At 36.6% G+C, this 17,850-nt stretch overlaps 1 protein-coding gene across 4 annotated transcripts in view; it reads left to right on the top strand.

The window, feature by feature from the left end:
- LOC129249281 (uncharacterized) overlaps positions 1-17,588 on the top strand; it is a 34,660-nt gene extending 17,072 nt beyond the window's left edge. For 2 of the 4 annotated variants that reach the window (XM_054888994.1, XM_054888993.1), the window contains exons 4-10: positions 1,382-1,548; positions 1,612-1,783; positions 1,840-3,131; positions 8,359-8,649; positions 14,094-14,159; positions 14,818-14,924; positions 17,407-17,588. In XM_054888994.1, the coding sequence (XP_054744969.1) occupies positions 1,382-1,548; positions 1,612-1,783; positions 1,840-3,131; positions 8,359-8,649; positions 14,094-14,159; positions 14,818-14,924; positions 17,407-17,489 (2,178 nt within the window). In that variant the 3' untranslated portion in view covers positions 17,490-17,588. The remainder of the gene's footprint in view (positions 1-1,381; positions 1,549-1,611; positions 1,784-1,839; positions 3,132-8,358; positions 8,650-14,093; positions 14,160-14,817; positions 14,925-17,406) is intronic. The other 2 variants (XM_054888996.1, XM_054888997.1) reach the window with 2 other exon arrangements.
- Positions 17,589-17,850: the final 262 nt, after the last annotated feature.

The following is a 17,850-nucleotide window of genomic DNA, read 5'->3' as shown; positions in this document are numbered from 1 at the left end:
GTATTCGTTCCGTTCTTGGCCAAAAATTCAGGGTACAATGATGGGACTGTACGACGGTGCGTTATTATGGTGCAAAATCCACAAGTTGTTTTCCCACAAATTCGTTCTTGTTTGGCGAATTGCTTCACATAAACGTCTCACAATGCTCAAATGATTGTTTATATTAACTGTATATAACCTGATGTTGGGATTGCGTGTCGTACTCATAAGCCTACGTCTCGTCTCCAGTAATGATACCTTTGGTGAATATCGGGTCGGATTCGGTCTTGAGAAATCATGTCTATGGCGGTATCAACGTGGATCTCTTTTTGCATGAAATCCAGATCGACCAACTTTGCAGCAATACGGCTCAAATCCAAATCATTAACTATAATATCCGGAACGGATCAATAAGCAATGTTGAAGTCCTCTGCCAGCTCTTTGATGGTTAACTTGCGGTTATTAATCAACTTTGGTTTCACTTTATTGATATTTTCTTCAGTTGTCGACGTCCTGCTACTACGTTCGTTATTCTCGATGGGCTTTAGAGTAGCATTACTGAAAAAGTTTCTCAATATTTGATAGATTTTTGTTTGTTCTGAAGGTCATTGACCTCAAGTACCTCATTCTTATCTACGAGAACATCTCAACTTCTACAACATGGATTAAAATAAATAAAAGTAACATCAAAAAAGATTATTTCTTGAGTACTTGAGGGTAATGAAATTTGTAACAAAAAATGGGCTCTCCTTTAAGATCCGACTGTAAATGTCGAAGATGTGATGAAAAATGTAAAAGTGGTTGAAGTGGCGATCCACCAGTAATCCAAGTTTTTTGCCGTCCAGCTTATTGCCACATCCTTGCTACCAACCAGATATACGGTTATTTCTTCACGGTTAGATTCAACCTGTGCGATTAAGAAATCTCATAAGGCCGTGTATACCGGCCAGCTCTTCGAGGTTTTCAAAATGCGGTTTGCCAAAGGTTAACATCCTCGTTTTTCATAGTGCAGAGCATTGACAGAGGAAGTGGAGGATAGTTTTCATTTTCTCCGGTCGATCACAACTATGGAAGTATATATTCTAGGGGATACGCAGTTTGGCTGTCTGCTCTCCTATGAGTGAGAACCCAGTTATCACTGCCATGAGTCTGCAGGCATTGACGATTGTGGACGATTAGAAAACTCCTATATTCGGATAAAAGTAATGTTTTTTTCGAAATCGCCTTGCAAAATAATACAAACTCAGGACTTACGGCGAAATTTTTTCGGTACAATCTAGCGCACATTGACTTTTAACATTTGCCATACAGTTTTACTGCCGAAAGTGAAGTTTAAAAAATTTTAATAATCTGCTGGCTATTCGAATATAATTTTTATAACTATCGCTTTTTTCATGAAAAGGTACTCACCGGCTTGGCGTTCATGCACCGTCATGGATTTTTTCATCGCGATCTGAAACCGGAGAATTTGCTTTGCTCAGGACCGGAACTTATAAAAATTGCAGATTTTGGCTTGGCGCGCGAGATACGATCGCGACCGCCGTTTACGGACTATGTTTCCACGAGATGGTGAGTAACTTTGATGTTTTCTAATACAAATGTTTATGACATTTACGTAAAATCTTCCAACAGGTATCGCGCGCCAGAGGTGCTGCTGCATGCCACAAATTATGGCAGTTCCATAGATCTTTGGGCAATGGGCTGCATCATGGCGGAACTGTATACATTTCGACCACTATTTCCAGGCAGTAGTGAGGTGGATCAACTATTTAAAGTTTGTTCTGTTTTAGGAACTCCGGAGAAGGTATGTAAAAGTACATATTTGTAATATTTCAAAATATGTGACCACCAACAATTTAGAGCGACTGGCCAGAGGGATATAGGCTCGCTGCCACTATACACTTTCGTTATCCGGAATGCATCAAAGTACCACTCAACACCATTGTGACACGTTGCAGTCAAGCCGGATTAGATTTGTTGGAGGACATGTTGCACTATGATCCGGACAAGCGACCCACAGCGCAGCAAAGTCTTAAATATGCCTACTTTCATGCATTGAAACGCATCTCACCCACTGCGGCTGTCAATGCTAATGTGAAAATTACGGCCAAATATGCCGCAGCGGCTGCTGCCCATGCCAATGTCAATGCTGTTAGAAACGCAGGACAGCTGCAAAATTTATCGAATAACGTGCTTCCGGTGCAAGAGAAACTCCAAGCAGTGACTGAACTGCTGCAGCAGGGTAATAGACAAAGCAACAATAACAATACCGTAAATGCCAACAATGCATTAAATGCGACAATTAATATCCATCGGGGAGCCAACAATGTTTATGCCAAACGAACAACGATTCCAGTTTCACACAATGCAAATCAAATACAAATGCCAAAGATAAGTTTTTTGGCAATAAATGGTGGAGATACGAACCACTCCACGGTGCCGCTCCAGATGTCTACAGTCACCACAAACTCAAACTCGCTCAAAAACAATGCGATGCTCACCAATAACTCGAACAACATCGCAAATCTGCAACTGCGTGACCCAATGGAAGATAATACCTCTTTGAAAAGTGGCTCCGTGCGCTATAATGCGATTCTCGCGCCAGCTAGTCACGTATACCTTAACGGTGTGGATTCTGCGCTCCATAAACGTTCGCAAGAAAATCTGGCATTCACAGAGTCCATAAATGATATATATTTGAACCGAAACACTGGTCAGCTGCAACCGCCGCAGCCTCCAAATGTTTCCTTCAACACTAGCAATACCACAGCAGGAAATATCAAAGCTGGAGTTATCTACTTAGCGAACGGCCACCGGAACTACGCACTTTTCGAGACAGCTTCAAAGAATGCTAAAAACTCTGCGAAAATTAATGGCTATTACCTGCAGGCGCGTCCCAGTTTACTAAATATCGATACGGTGGGCAAGGATGGGAAAGTGTATAATATGTTCTCCAAGGTAGTGCCCAAACAAGCACCTTCGGCTAACCTGATAATGCGTAACGGATTTGAACCCCCTGTGGAGAGAGGCGATCCTAATGAACAAATACCCGTCAGACAGCAATATCAAGGTGTTGCAGATGACAAGAAGCCTTTACCGCCTGCGCGGAATGCTGAGTTGAACAATGGCGATGAACTCGATCTTATATTGGGGTAAGTTTGAAGTATCGGGGATCAAGAGCCGTACCACAAAGCACACAAGATAAATTAAAGAAAAGCATCATCTCTCTGTTGAGTGACGACAAAAGACATTGATTGATGCATGAAGAATTGTGTGGAATTACTTAAAATAAAAATAGTTATGAAGTTCATACATACATACACATACAAGTCCATACATACATATGACATCTCGATTTTGCGATGTATGATGCAATGCATCTTCTGATGTCAAGAACGGTCAGCTGATTGCCTAGATTCGCACAATGCGCATCAAATAATGCACAGATTTTTTAATTCTAAGTCTATGAGAATATATAAGTATACCTGGTTCAACACCACAATTCATTCATGAACTATCTGTCTATACTTTTATGTCAAAGGTGTTTAGTAAACCTCCCGTACTCCCGAGATGGAAAGCGAGAGGCAAAATTCTTATTGAATGACACCGTAGGGATGAGTAATCAGTCCTCACCGAGGTTAATTGAGTTTGTCGTAATAATGGACTGCCCATAATGGGACATATCTACATTCATGTGGCTGGTTTGGTAGACTTCGTCGTAGCATACATAATTCTAACGCTAACATAATTCCAACCCTTTTTTGGAATTGTCTCGATCTATCTCACTTATAAATCCTACAGTATCCCTTTAGATTTCCCACATAGCAACCATCTTTAAGGTCAATACACAAAAAAGGAGGACCTGTTCGAATCGCTCCGATGATATATAAATGATAGATAAAACGTTTAACTTGAAATATTCAAGGATTTTGTTATAGTTATTGGTTCGAACTGAAAACCGAAGTGAAATCGCATCTCTTTTGCCTTAATTTGCTCTTATCAATTCAGTTCAATATGAATTTATTCTTTTATGATCAATAAGGCGGCAGATTTACTTCTATAAATAAAACACAATGAATTGTCGAAACTATTTTTGAAGTGAAAACTTCTTTAGAATCGTTGGGAGTGATTTGAGGAAAAGTGAAACGAAAAAGCGACCTCTTGGCTACGAAGCATTATATTATATGTTGATATAAACGTAGCGACGAACTAAATAACTTTTAGGCCAGCACCGACAGCATGGCGCGGTAGCCGAGCGACTAGCATTGTGAGCTTCCGATCCAAAATCTTTGGTTCGAATCACAAGAAAAAATTTTTTTTTATACAGTTATTTTATTTTATTTTATGATATGTTTATGAGGAGCTTTTTTTCATGGCAGAAATACACTCGGTGTTTTGCCATTGCCTGCTGAGGGGTGAGCGCTATTAGAAAAATAGTTTTCCTTAATTTTGGTGTTTTCACCGAGATTCGAACTGACGTTCTCTCTGTGAATTCTGAATAGTAGTCACGCACCAACCCATTCGGCTACGGCGTTTGTTTAATTTTACTGATGCAAAAATGAGGGAAAATATTTGAATAAAGTTTGCTTACTGTTTACACATTTTCCAAAGGTGACGGAGAACCAAAAAAAAGTCGATTTTCAAACAAATACGAGTGCATATCGCTCATTTGCTGCAACGTCGTCATAACTCAAAAATTGTGATTTTACAGGAGACCCATTTTTCAGTTTTTAAATTGTTTAATATATATTAAAATTGTATATGAAAAGAAAATTATGGTTAAATTTGCTGAAATAGCATCTGGTTAAGACGTATATGTAAATTAAAGGTTGAAATGTATAATGGACTTTTTTCTGTAGCTTCAAAAGTACTCCGAGTTTTTCTTATGACGTTGTTGCTGCAAAAATAGGTTTTATGGTCTGACATAATTAAAATTGTGACGTTACAGCAAATAACAAAAAGTTTTATAGCTGAAAATCTATTGCAAATTCTGACTTGTGACTGTATTATATTTGCACCTTACTAAACATTATAAGAGACAAAAATATGGATATTAAATAAAATTTATTGCATTCATTGCATATTTTATTGTAACATAAAAATTAACATATTACTTCAGGTACAAAAATAAAGAAACATAAATTCACGTAAAAAATAATATTCATTTTAAGTAAAAAAATGAATTGAATAAGGATTACAATTGCTCATAAAAAGGTCTATAATACTTAGGAATGGGATTTTTCTGTATCAATTCTAGCAGATCTTTTTTTGCGGTCCGCTATCTGAGGTTTTGTATAAAATGCTCTTGTCATTGTAATATCCTTCATGTTTTTCTTTTTAATGATATTATTTGCCACCTTAAATTCGTTTTCGTGGACTAGTTAAAATCATCGGAGTTTCGACACCGGTTGTGTTAGCCTCAGAACTGTCTGATGTTGAATTTGGTTCGCAGTGACTGTTACTCTTACTGACAATATCGGGTGGAATGTATGTGGTATCACGTACGGAATCGTCATCATCCTCAGAAAATGAGCTCGAGCTTAATGAGTCCGATTTCATTTCAACAAAATTCACTGTTCATGTACTTTTTATCTGGCATTCTTTACCCTTTCCATCTTGTTTTTTTAAAGCCATTCCCACCATTTTGGCGGATGGAGAATTAGTTTCCATTATTTTTTGTCTGAAAATGACAACAATACTGACATAAATGGAAATGATTCATAGCAAATAATTTATACTTAAAAAATATTTAGTGCAAGAATGTCATAACAGTGAATAGTTCTTTAATACACTATTGCTTCACTAATACATCTTATTTATAATAGTGTTTCAAGACAAAATAGTACTGAAATAAAAATTATTATTTTCTGCAAAAACGTCATAACACTCAAAAACACTACAGGAGTTCACTCAAATTGTTACATGCACAACGTCATATCTTAAAATAATGCAATATACACGATAGAGAAAGAGATATAAAAGTGAACTTACCTTTTATTAATATTGTCACAAAACGAAATATGACACTTTTCTAGAGAACTTCACGATGTTAACCACACAAAAGCCGACGCACAACTGAGATAATACGTTGTTGCAAATACGACACAATAGGATATGTAATTAGAGCGAAAGGCATCTATCGCGATGCTGCGTGAAATGTTAAAACTTCGGATATAACACTTTGTCAGTTGATCAAACATATTATTTCCGATATATTAGTGATGTTAACTAAAATTTTACGATTTTTGAGTTATGACGACGTTGCAGCAAATGAGCGATATGTGTAATTGTGTTAGAGTTTCGGTCACGCCCCAGCAAAACCTGCGTGCATATGTGTTTGTAACATTCAAAAAAATGTAATTGTGTTAGAGTTTCGGTCACGCAGGTTTTGCTGGGGACGCTCATAATAGCAACCGCGTGTGTATTTTTATATTCGTAAATATTTTCATTTTTAAATATTTACCGCAATTATGCCGAAAAATAATGCAGAAAAGTGTCGTGAATATCGACAGAAAAAAAAATTAATAAATAGCATCACGGAATTCATTCACGAAAATTTAATAAAGTGTATACTTCTACACTACAGAAGTATCGCGGATACTTAGAAAAGATTACGATAAAGTTCCAATGATTTTAAGTGGCGATTTTAACGTAAATTTTGCATTGGACACAGCGGTTCCTTCAATTGACTTTCTCAATACAACATTCAATTTAAAAATGTGTAACTATCGCACTGAATCAACAACACGATCAAAAACAACATTTGACGCGGTATTTCAAAGATATGTTGACAACATCGAAACCAAAGCATTTGTATCATATTTTAGCTATCATAAGCCACTCGTATCATTTGTTGAAATTGAAAACATTGAGGATGAATAATAATAAAATGAAGAAAACAAAATATGAACTTTATAGCAATATTATAATGAACCTATAATTATCCCGCCCCTAATGCTGCTTTCGTCTCATTCTCTCTCAGTTTGTTTTACGGAAGGTTTCACTTCTATCGCGTCTAACCGTTAGACTGGTATTTTTTTTTTATTTCATTACGTTGGTCGTCATGGTATTTATATATAAAATGTAATATCCGTTAAAGCCCACCACGTCTCCTCCGGCATCATATCAAAATCTTCCTTTATTTTTTGGTAAAGTGCGGGCTGCATATCATTTCTAACGCGTATGATTTCGTTCTCCAGCTCTGGAATTGTATCGGATTTATTTGTCTATATAATACTTTACACGTGGCTCCAGAGAAAGGAGTCCAATGGTGTCAAATATGATGCTCTCGGCAGCCATTTGACTTCGTTATTTCGTGAGATAATGTATTATAAGAACTTCGTTCTCAATAGGGGCATTATTTTATATGCTGTGTGGAAAGTGGCACCGTTCTGTTGAAACAAAATATGATAATGATCACTCTTCAGCGTAACAGCTATACCGGCATCATTTTCGAAGAAGTACCATCCGATGACTCCATCAGCCCGAAACCCTCAGTTTTGCTTGTTAACATATCCGTTTAGAAAACAATCCTAATAATCTTGCACGAAGTTTATTTTTTGCCCGACTTTCAACAACCATTTTCATAAAACGTTGGGGAACTTTTACTCGTTGTTCAACTGAGTATCGCTCTATGACTAAGTTTGCCAAAGCCTGCAGTACTAATTGTCTGAAAAGAATTAACATATAATATCACTAATAATTGCTGAAAAAGATCTATAATACTCGTACATCATGTCTGAATCACCCTATAATCAATTAGTTAGAAGTGGGAGGGTAATTTTTTTATCACAATCGTTTGATTTGCCTTCTAAATTACGTTGGTTTTTATTCGAATGCCTTTAATAATGTAAAGACCCAAAGAATACGAGTTTGGCTTCGTTTATTTCTAATGACTGTCGCCGTATGACAGATGTGGCAAATTTACGAGATTTTCGTAGCAAGAACTCAAGATGTGCAGTAAGCCATATAATTAACCTGCTGCAGGACCGCCGGAATTTTTCTGCGCTCGTACAACATAAAATTCACTAATTATTCTCTGACGTAGGCAGGCAACTAATTGGGGTATTCACGGATTATCTCAGGCGACACAATTAGTACTGGTGAAAAGTACAGCATGCGTATTTTTTTTTGGATAATATTCGGGATCAGAGGATCAGAAATTTACTAAGATTTGCAAAATATAGCATAGGGAGTCAGATCCAAGCCTACATATCTATACAATCTCATAACAACACTAGAGACCAATTCTGGTCGATATGAGATGGTTCTTTATCGGCTGGTTAACCTGAACATCCTTTATTCTCCATCATTTAGTCCTCGTAGACTGATATTTAACCTAATATGATTATAAAATTACTCAAATAACATTTCTTTCAGTTCTAAAATCAAAACGTCAGCTAAACGTCAACGCCAACGCAATTCAAAAGCAAATATTTTACTTGAAGATCTCTTCGGTCACCTCTCGCTCGATTCGGATAGCGACACAGCGAAGCTCCCAAATACAGTTCCCTTCACAACATACCAACAACAATCCTTCGTGCAACATAACTCTAGTTTGCCAAATGGTTATTCGAACGAGAACTCGCTGACAGAGAAGAGTAAGGTGAAAATCCCCAGTAGTATTGAAGTGAACAACGGTAGTTATGCTGACTCGCTTTCAACAAATGCGTAAGTAAGCCAGTAATAAAACCAACCAAAGTTAATTATATCGAAGCTTAGGATTTAAAATTAGAAATTTCGGTTTTGAGGTAAAGATTTGAAATCCTAATGCCTTCGGTTAAAAAGCTGATGTATTCTAGGAAATAATAAAAAAAAGAAGGAAAAGAAGAATGAGAAAGAAGAAAAGATAGGAAAATGTAGTTACTTTTGTTTGTTTCAAAGAAAAAAGTAAAGGCCTAGGAAACATAAAGAAATAATTGTTTAGAAATGCGAGTGAAATGTAGTAAGGAATGACATGGAAATAAAATAAAAAGAAATTAGAAGAAGGGACAGCAGAGGAAGTTAAAGGAAAGGAAAGAAAATAAATAAAAGGAATGACAATGAAGGTATGTAAAGGAAAAATAAATAAATGTGCTGGAAAGAAGTGGAAATCGAAGTGGTATCTTGACCTCGTTTGCTACCAGTCAGTAGTCAGTATGTTATCTTCAGATAGAATTGATAGAACGTTGTTTCTAATGGATGTCGCTCTTCGGCAAACAAGTGTGTATTTCTTCCACGAAAAAGCTCCTCCTTAAAAACCATCTGGCGTTCAGAGACGACGTAAAACCGTTTTCCATTTGTGGAAAAACTGCAAAAGGCACACTTACCAAGTCACCTAAAGGGTGTAAGCGCGAATTATAAAGACCCGCGAGATCTTTCCTTGTCTCACTACGTAGTTGACGCAGAATCTGTCTTACAGTAGTTCGATCATAATTAAATTTCTGTTGACAGACATGTAATTGTGCTTCTTAGCTGTTAACTGCTCTCTTGGAAAAAGTTTTGTAAACAGTTATTTGGCCACAGCTTTACTATTGTTACTTTGATGTGATTAGGGAGTGTGGAGTACTCTGCAGGAGGAGGTGCTCTAACTTTTCAGCATTTTCTAAATTTGTACTGTCTTTACCAGAAACAAGAAAGTTCCGCAGATGGATTCTCGGGAATGTTAGTGGAATGGGAGCATAAATATTACAATTTCTCCCTTGCGGCAGCAATTTAGTTGTGAAAGAATTGATGATGCAGTAAGAACTTGAAGTAATATTGCATCTAAGCGCATGAATTCCTATACCATCAGTATCGAGAGTGTCAGATTTCTTAAACTTAAAAGCTCTATCCAACTTTGGCTGTGTTGCTTATAGCCCAGCACAAAGATAGTTCGCAGTTGGTTAAAGTATGTAACTCCTGTATTTCCTTTGTTCAGTGAAACCGCCTTGAGTACATTAGGCATGTAGAGAAGACAAGTATTCGGTCACTGACTACGGACTCACTGCCATTGAACCTAAGGTATTCCTAGCCACTAACCTTTCAGGATAATTGTTGATATCTCTAAACTTAACTACATTAGCGAGTGCTTGTCACCAGCAATACAAACTCTGCTTACCTTATACTACAGAAAGCTCTCTGCTTAAACTTAGGGTTGTTGAATGATTCAAAATGCATCTCCCCCAATTAAAAAGTTCGCTGGTTTTTTTTGTTTGAAATGTTACATCACTGTTAAACCTCTTTAGAAGGAATCTCTGTATGAAGAAATATCAAAGCCGCCGGTCTGCGTGTGAAGCATTCGATGTTTATACGCATTTCAGAGTGCTCGCAAACTGAGTTAGATATAAATCCAATGCCAGTGCCATACGGCTTGGTTAGTAGCCACTTTGTCTGACATGTCTACCACGAGAAGTAATATAGAGGTAGATTAGCTTCAAGCGATTGTCCTGTGGGACATAGTCAGGCTCATAGCCCATTGTGATGACGCGTGGGGAACTAGCCTCTATCTCTCTTAAAACCAGTGTGTGCTTTTCAAAAATGTTAGAATATCTCTGATTTCTGCAGAATTGAGATCATCCAGTTTATCAAAAAAGTGTGTACGTAGAATAGTAAACCTACGTCTGGATAGAGCAGGACAATGGCACAGAAGGTGCGAGATCGTTTCTTTCTCTTCCTCATTTAGACAGCTTCTGCAGAAGTCATGTGCTTGCGCACCTATCCTCTGGGTGTGCCTACTTGCTAGACAGTGTCCCGTTACAACTGAAATCATTGTGCTTAGACTATACTTATCTCATCTTAGCAGAGATTCTATATTTAGCATTGAGAGTCGGTAGTTTCATTAAGCCGTTTTTCATTCGCTGCTCTTACGATTTCTTCAAGGATAAGTAGTTTACTTGTTTGTAAGGGTATTCCTATGCCATTGTCTATTGCTTGTCATGCATTTGCTGGTCAATTTGGTGCCGAGTCTAGCTAGTTCATCGGCTCAGCAGTTACTCTCAATGTTGCAATGGCTAGGAGCCCATGTTAACTTTAGGTGAAATGACTCAGCCATCTCGTTAAGAGACATGTCGGTGGATGTCGAATAGTCGGATTTTATCGCCGCCTGAGTTCAGCTTGAAAGATTCTACCGTAGTCGGGGGGCTGAAAACTGAAGGAAATCCCCAGATGTTCGGAATATACACTTCCACTCACTCTGCCATCGTGTTTTGAGTCATCTGTGTATACATGGATGGATTCGCTCTGTCTTACAACGTCCCGTTCCCACGCTTCTGTTGAGGGTAGGAGGGTCGTGAATGTTGTAATGGTAAGCGTAGGCGGTAGTGCACAGTCTACCAGTCCGGAAAGCTCCAAAATGCTAGCCTAGATTTTACCGTGACCGTAGTCCGTGTTTAACCACTCACTTAAAGTGTTCAACCTTATTGCTGCACTGCGCGCGATATACCCGTATCTTGCCTGCAGATCTACTGGAAGGAATTTTAATGTCGCTTATAATGCTTTCCATTGTGTGGTTGACATCGCTCCTTGTCAATTCTTTTGATGTTCACACTCTTTTCTCCACCATACTACAATAATATGTAATATAGGGGTTAGAGCGAGAATATACTTACAATTGGTTTGAAGGGTCTCATTGGATCTTATAAAGGCAGTTATTTTTACTGTCTCCATCATAGCCTTCTTCAGAAAATTGCATCTAACAAATACGCCATAAAAGTCACCATTTCATTCTTGGAGCAATGTGCGGCCGTGTTTCATCAGTCACTTTTCCAATCGGCTAATTTGTCAAGCTTTACATGTGTGTCTTCATGTCTATTAAAGAACAAGCGTTTCACTTCGCTTTAGTTAATGATAAACTAATTTTGCATATTTGGGTATTTTTATTAAAGTTACTAACTACTACTATTACTATTAGTATATACTGAGTAAAAAAGTAAAACATTCATTTTTTTATATATATTATAAATATAAGCAAATAAATATTTACATAAATACACCCCTCTTTTTTTACACGGTAGATACGTTCCTTAGAAAATACATGCGACATATGGTAAATTTGGGGATGTGTTCCACAACTTTAAAAAATCGCGTAAGATGAAAAAACTCGCAATATTCTCCCAAAAACCGTGCAAAAGAAGTAATAATGAAATCCATTTTACAAAAAAAAACAAAAACAATTCATTTTATTACAATAAAAATTAAAATTAGTGTACAGTGAAAATTCAATCCATAAGTATAAAACATAAAAATTAGGAATAAAAATCAATTTTGTAACTGTTCATCGCTACTTGATAACAAGCGTACATCTTTATTAGGGACTGTTCCGTCATGTTGCTCTCATCAGTAGGTAGTGTCGGGTTTGATTCAAATGAAGAATTTCGTTCATTATTAACGACCTCTGCTGCTTTTTTGGTTGCTATAAATTCTATTATTTTTGGTTTCTCAAGTTGCTTATATAATTCTTGATATCCAACTACATAAAATTTAGATTACGTCAGGATCATGAGTAAGAAAATGTTGTTCCATCATTATCGGCTTCTTTACTATCACAAACTGTCATAAATTCAAATCAAATCGTCCTCATCCAAAGGGATTTCTCGCATTAATTCATCGACGCCAGCCGTTTGTATGTTGTTGAAACCTTCGCCACCAATTGCATTCGATAGATTTATAATTTCAGAACACACGGCTGAATTTTGTACTACGAAACTTCCACTTTTGACGCTTACTGGACACAATTTTTTCCAAAAGCATTTAAGGTCGATTTGCGCAAATGTTTGATGGCAAAAGAAGCATGTGTATTACAATCCGCCGCCGTAGCCGAATGGGTTGGTGCGTGATTACCATTCGGAATTCGCAGAGAGAACGTTGGTTCGAATCTCGGTGAAACACCAAAATTAAGAAAAACATTTTTCTAATAGCGGTCGCCCCTCGGCAGGCAATGGCAAACCTCCGAGTGTATTTCTGCCATGAAAAAGCTCCTCATAAAAATATCTGCTGTTCGGAGTCGGCTTGAAGCTGTAGGACCCTCCATTTGTGGAACAACATCAAGTAGCACACCGCAAATAGGAGGAGGAGCTCGGCCAAACACCCAAAATGGGTGTACGCGCCAATTATATATATATATAGACAATACAATCCATAATCATAAAATTTCTCCATGCTTCTTTAACATTCAAATTTCTTTCTTCTACTGAATCTAAAATATCATATATGTACATATTTAAACGTTTGCTTGATGTAGTACATTTTAAATGCTGCCATAATACCCTGATCGAGTGGCTGAATCAGCGAGGTGGTGTTGGGCGGCAAAAACAGCAATTGAATATTTGAATGATCCCGCACTGGGTGGCTGCGCGCGTTATCAACGAGCACAAGTATTTTGAATTCCAAATCTTTTTGTTCCATATATTCCTGGACTTCAAGAATAAAGCAGTTGCTGAACCAATTTGTAAACAGATCAGTCGTCATCCATGTCTTTTTATTCACCATCAAATGAACTGGAAGGTGTTTAATGTTCTTACCTCTTAAAGCTCGTGGCATAAATGATTTTTTTATTAAGAGACGCTTTAACATTTTATCACCCGATGCGTTACTGCAAAACAAAAACGTCACTCGATCTTTGAGCGCTTTAAAACCACCAGCTGATTTTTCAGATTTTGTACGGTCTTTTAGCCATGTTTTCCAGAACAATCCCGTTTCGTCGGCATTATATGGACATAAATAAACCGATTGACGGTTTGTTTACTTATGGATACCGGGGGTTACGGAAATCCTCCAATTGTATTTTGTTGCTGTATAGCTACGTTTTTACAAGACACTGTCAAAATTAGAATTAAAAAAACTTTTTAGGGGTTCGTGCTAGACGAAAAAATTCGCGTAAAAATATGTATTAATTCTTATTAGCGAACCGCGTTATTTCAAAATCGTGGAAAAAAACCGTGTAAAAAAGAGTTGGATGTACGTACGTTATGTGTTAAATTTAATTTTTATTGTGTTTTTTTTTGTCTCCTGTAAGCCTTATTTTTAATACATACATATATACATGTACTTATATTTATATTACATTTGTGTTCCTCTCTGTTCGTCATTTGTCTTACGCTTATCAATATTAATATTATAACATTTTTTCAAAATTAAACGTGTATTTTGTGCATCAGTTCTAGTATATCTAAGGATTCACTTGACCCGCCCACAGATGATGAGTGCCAATTTTGGCCCATTAGGTAAACATACAGACCATGTTTTAATGAAAATAAAATCCAAGTAAACATACATATGTAGATATGTACTTTTAGTTAAAAGTATTTATTTAGTAGGTAGTGGACGGTAAACAATAGAATGGGGTTAAATTATAATAACACAATCTATGCACCTATCTGGACGGACGGTAATTCTCGTACATATCGAAATTGATTGAATTTCAGCTATCCCACTGGTTTCTGATATTTCGTTACGAGTACTGCATACGCACATATCAAATCAACTATTCATACATACAATCAAAATCCACACTCGATTTGGAAATGAGGGGTAAAGTGCGAAAATGTTGTTGTATTATACATTTTAGTGAAATTGGCTCATGTAGATAGATTTTTGTTGTGACATTAAATGCATATATGTTTGTGTGTTTGTATATGTTTTGTTTTTGTAGCTATGCGTAGCTAGTTTTGTAGCACCGTGTCTCTTAAGCGCAATCTTCAAGTATGTAATATTTGTATGTAGTACTCCTGTGATGGCATGTAGTTTGTTCCTATATCAGTGCAATTTTCCATTTCGCACAAGCATTTCTATTTCTTAATTAATTAATAAATAATATTTTTCTATAAGCGATTTGCAATTAGCAGAACAAATTAGTAAACACACTGAAAATTATTTTTTCAGAGTTGATCCCCAGTCTGTTGATATGAATAAATCTAAATTCCAACCGTGGGACGGCACCAATAAAACTGAAGATGAAAAGCTAACAGCATGGATGGTCGCTGAGAATGGTAGGTCTTGAAATAGTGAGTTCTAATGCAGTAATTGCTTTTAATTATAGCGTAACAAGGTTTGTTTTTTATTTCATTTACTAAACATTTTTGACATTTTCTTTAGAGGGGTACTGGGACTTAAATTGTAAAACATATTGAAATATGCAATTTTTAGTAGTTCTTGTACATGTACATATGCAGGCTCTTAGTATCATGGACATAAGTCCGCATTCTGCTTTTGATATACAACAACAAAAAAGAGTAAAGTTAAATTTCCTAACAGGATTTAAATTTTCAAGTGCCATGAAAATGTCCTTCAAAAACATCAACCTTCCTTCTGAAGTGTCCTTCGATTTAGGTAAAAATATTTATTAATTATTTTAATTATTATTATTGTTATCATTACGAGGGGGGTTCAGTAAGTACTCGTGTTAGAAATGAAGACACCATTTTTTCAAAAACAAAAATTTTTTTCAACATAGTCCCCTTTTACAAAGATACACTTCTCCCAACGCTCCGGCCATTTTTTTGACCTCTTCAAAAAGTAGTATTTGTCGAACTCTCCAAAATACGCCTCTGTTTCGGCGATGACTTCCTCTAATGTTTTTTCCCGCGAGCCATTTCTTCATGTTAAAGAACAAGAGCAGGTCGCAAGGAGTCAGATCGGGTGAATACGGGGAGTGCGGCAGCAATTCATAACGCAATTCATGAAGTTTGACGGCGACAACTCCGATGAATGTCCTGCTGCATTATCGTGGTGAAACAGCACCTTTTTCGCCAAATTCAGCCGTGTCTGCTTCAATTTTTGTGAAAGTGTTCCAGTAACTCCTAGTGATCATTCTTTCCTTTTCTAAAAAATCCATTAGGATGATGCCTTTCTCATCCCAAAAAATCGTCGCCAAGATCTTTCCGGCCGCTGGGACTATCTTCGCCTTCTTTGGAGCAGATTCACCGAGAGAAATCCAATGTTTTGATTGTTGCTTAGCTTCTGGTGTGCAATGTTGAATCCAAATTTCATCAACGGTGACAACTCGACGCGAAAACCCCTTCGGATCTCGCTTAAATTACTCCAAACACTGTTTCGAAGTTAACTGCCGCTTTTGCTTGTTGTTGCTTGTGAGCAATTGCGGCATCCACCAGGCCGACAATTTTTTCATCGCCCACTTATTATGTTAAATATTAATTGCCGTACCAGTCGATTTTAATGTTAGATTATTATACAAGGTGGCGCAAAATTATTCAATTATGTATTATTATGTTTTTGAATCAGTTTTTAACTAAATAAAGATAAAAATAAAATGATTTTAAGTGATGGAAATATTCATTTTGAACTTCACGCGCTGCTGTGCTTGCCTGTTTGTATACTGTAACAGCCAACTCAATATTATTTTTTTATTTAGTAAAAAAGTTATTCTAAAACAAAATGGATTATTAATTTTATGGCACCTTTTATTTATGTATATATTATTATGTATTTAATTTATTTATAAATTTTTTATCGATTTGTACTGATCAATAATATTTTTTACTAATATAAATCTGTTTAAAATATCATTAATCTATATTTCATATTGTGATATTTTAGTTTCTTTCTAAAAGGATGTTAAAAAGATGCAATCTTGTAAGAATAATATCAGAGAAGTTGTCAAGAGCTGCTAATGCATGTTGAGGTAACCAACCCCCGTACAGAATCGCCCGACAAATGTGGGCGTGCGTCAATGCTAAACGTAACACTGCTAACCCAAAATATGTATAGACTTAGGACCTGGGCACAGTCTTATAGGCAGACACGCTCAGAGGTTAGGCGTGCGCACAAATGATTTCTGCAGAAGCTGTCTGAACGAAGTAGTAGACAAGACGATCTCGCACCTTCTGTGCCACTGTCCTGCTCTTTCCAGATGTAGATTCACCACTTTATATTAGGTAGATAATTTTTAATGAGTTGGAAGATCTTAGTACTATGGAAATCAGGGATCTTCCAAAATAAAAAAAATAAAAATTATATAATAACATTTTTGAAAATTTCACATTGGCTTTATGGAGATCAGCACAAGTTCCTCATGCGGTGTGGCAATGGGTTATGGGCCTGAGTGTGTCTCATATATAGTAGACAGTCGCTACAACCTAACCTAACCTAACGTAGTTAGATCGCATTACAAAGTTTCACGTTTCATGCTATGAAATGTATTTAATTTATTTTCGTTGGTTAATACTAATTGAGAGCAAAATATTTTAAAAAGTGGTTGAACCTCCCGAATCCTCTGCTGCAGCTCTCGCACACACAATCGGCATCTCACGTCCACAATGAAAAGATCGCCCCGCGTTGGTTGGTGATAGGTAGGCAAAAGGGAGCCTATTCAACGGGATAGCTTGCAGTTAAATTAGATTAAGATTCAAAAACTTACTATTAGGCATAACTTTACTTCTAATAAAACCATGTAACTAAAAAAACAAGAAATCCTAATCGAAATGATTTTTTTTTGTTCTCTATATCTTATAGGTTCTTTGCTTGAGAAGAAAATTCTAAATGGACTCAATGACAAAAACTATCCCGAATGGAATACAACGTACCTTAATTATTAGAACAACAACAACAACAAATCAAGATATAAAGATATAAGATAACGGAATGTATTAAATTGATGGAAAGATGTGTGAAGTAAATTTTCATACAAAAGTTTGTGCTGTGATAAACCCAATAAGAATTCTAAAAATATAATAATAATAAATACTTAAGAACCAAACCCTACTAAGGAATCAACACTAAATTAGACACATGTTCATATAAACAGGGTGGTCCAAATACAAGTATAAGATCTTTTGTGCAGCAAAGGCTGTTTCGACACTGCACTTTTTTCCCGCTCGGGATCTTGGATTTTAATAAACAACATAAATGTACGGAATGAGCGAAAAGCTTTGAAAGCCTGTGTACATATTTCTAAAG

The sequence above is a fragment of the Anastrepha obliqua genome, chromosome 5 (genome assembly GCF_027943255.1).
Source record: "Anastrepha obliqua isolate idAnaObli1 chromosome 5, idAnaObli1_1.0, whole genome shotgun sequence".
Taxonomy (NCBI): Eukaryota; Metazoa; Arthropoda; class Insecta; order Diptera; family Tephritidae; genus Anastrepha; species Anastrepha obliqua.
Note: the sequence above shows the minus strand (reverse complement) of the source record. Positions and strands in the feature narration are given on the sequence as shown.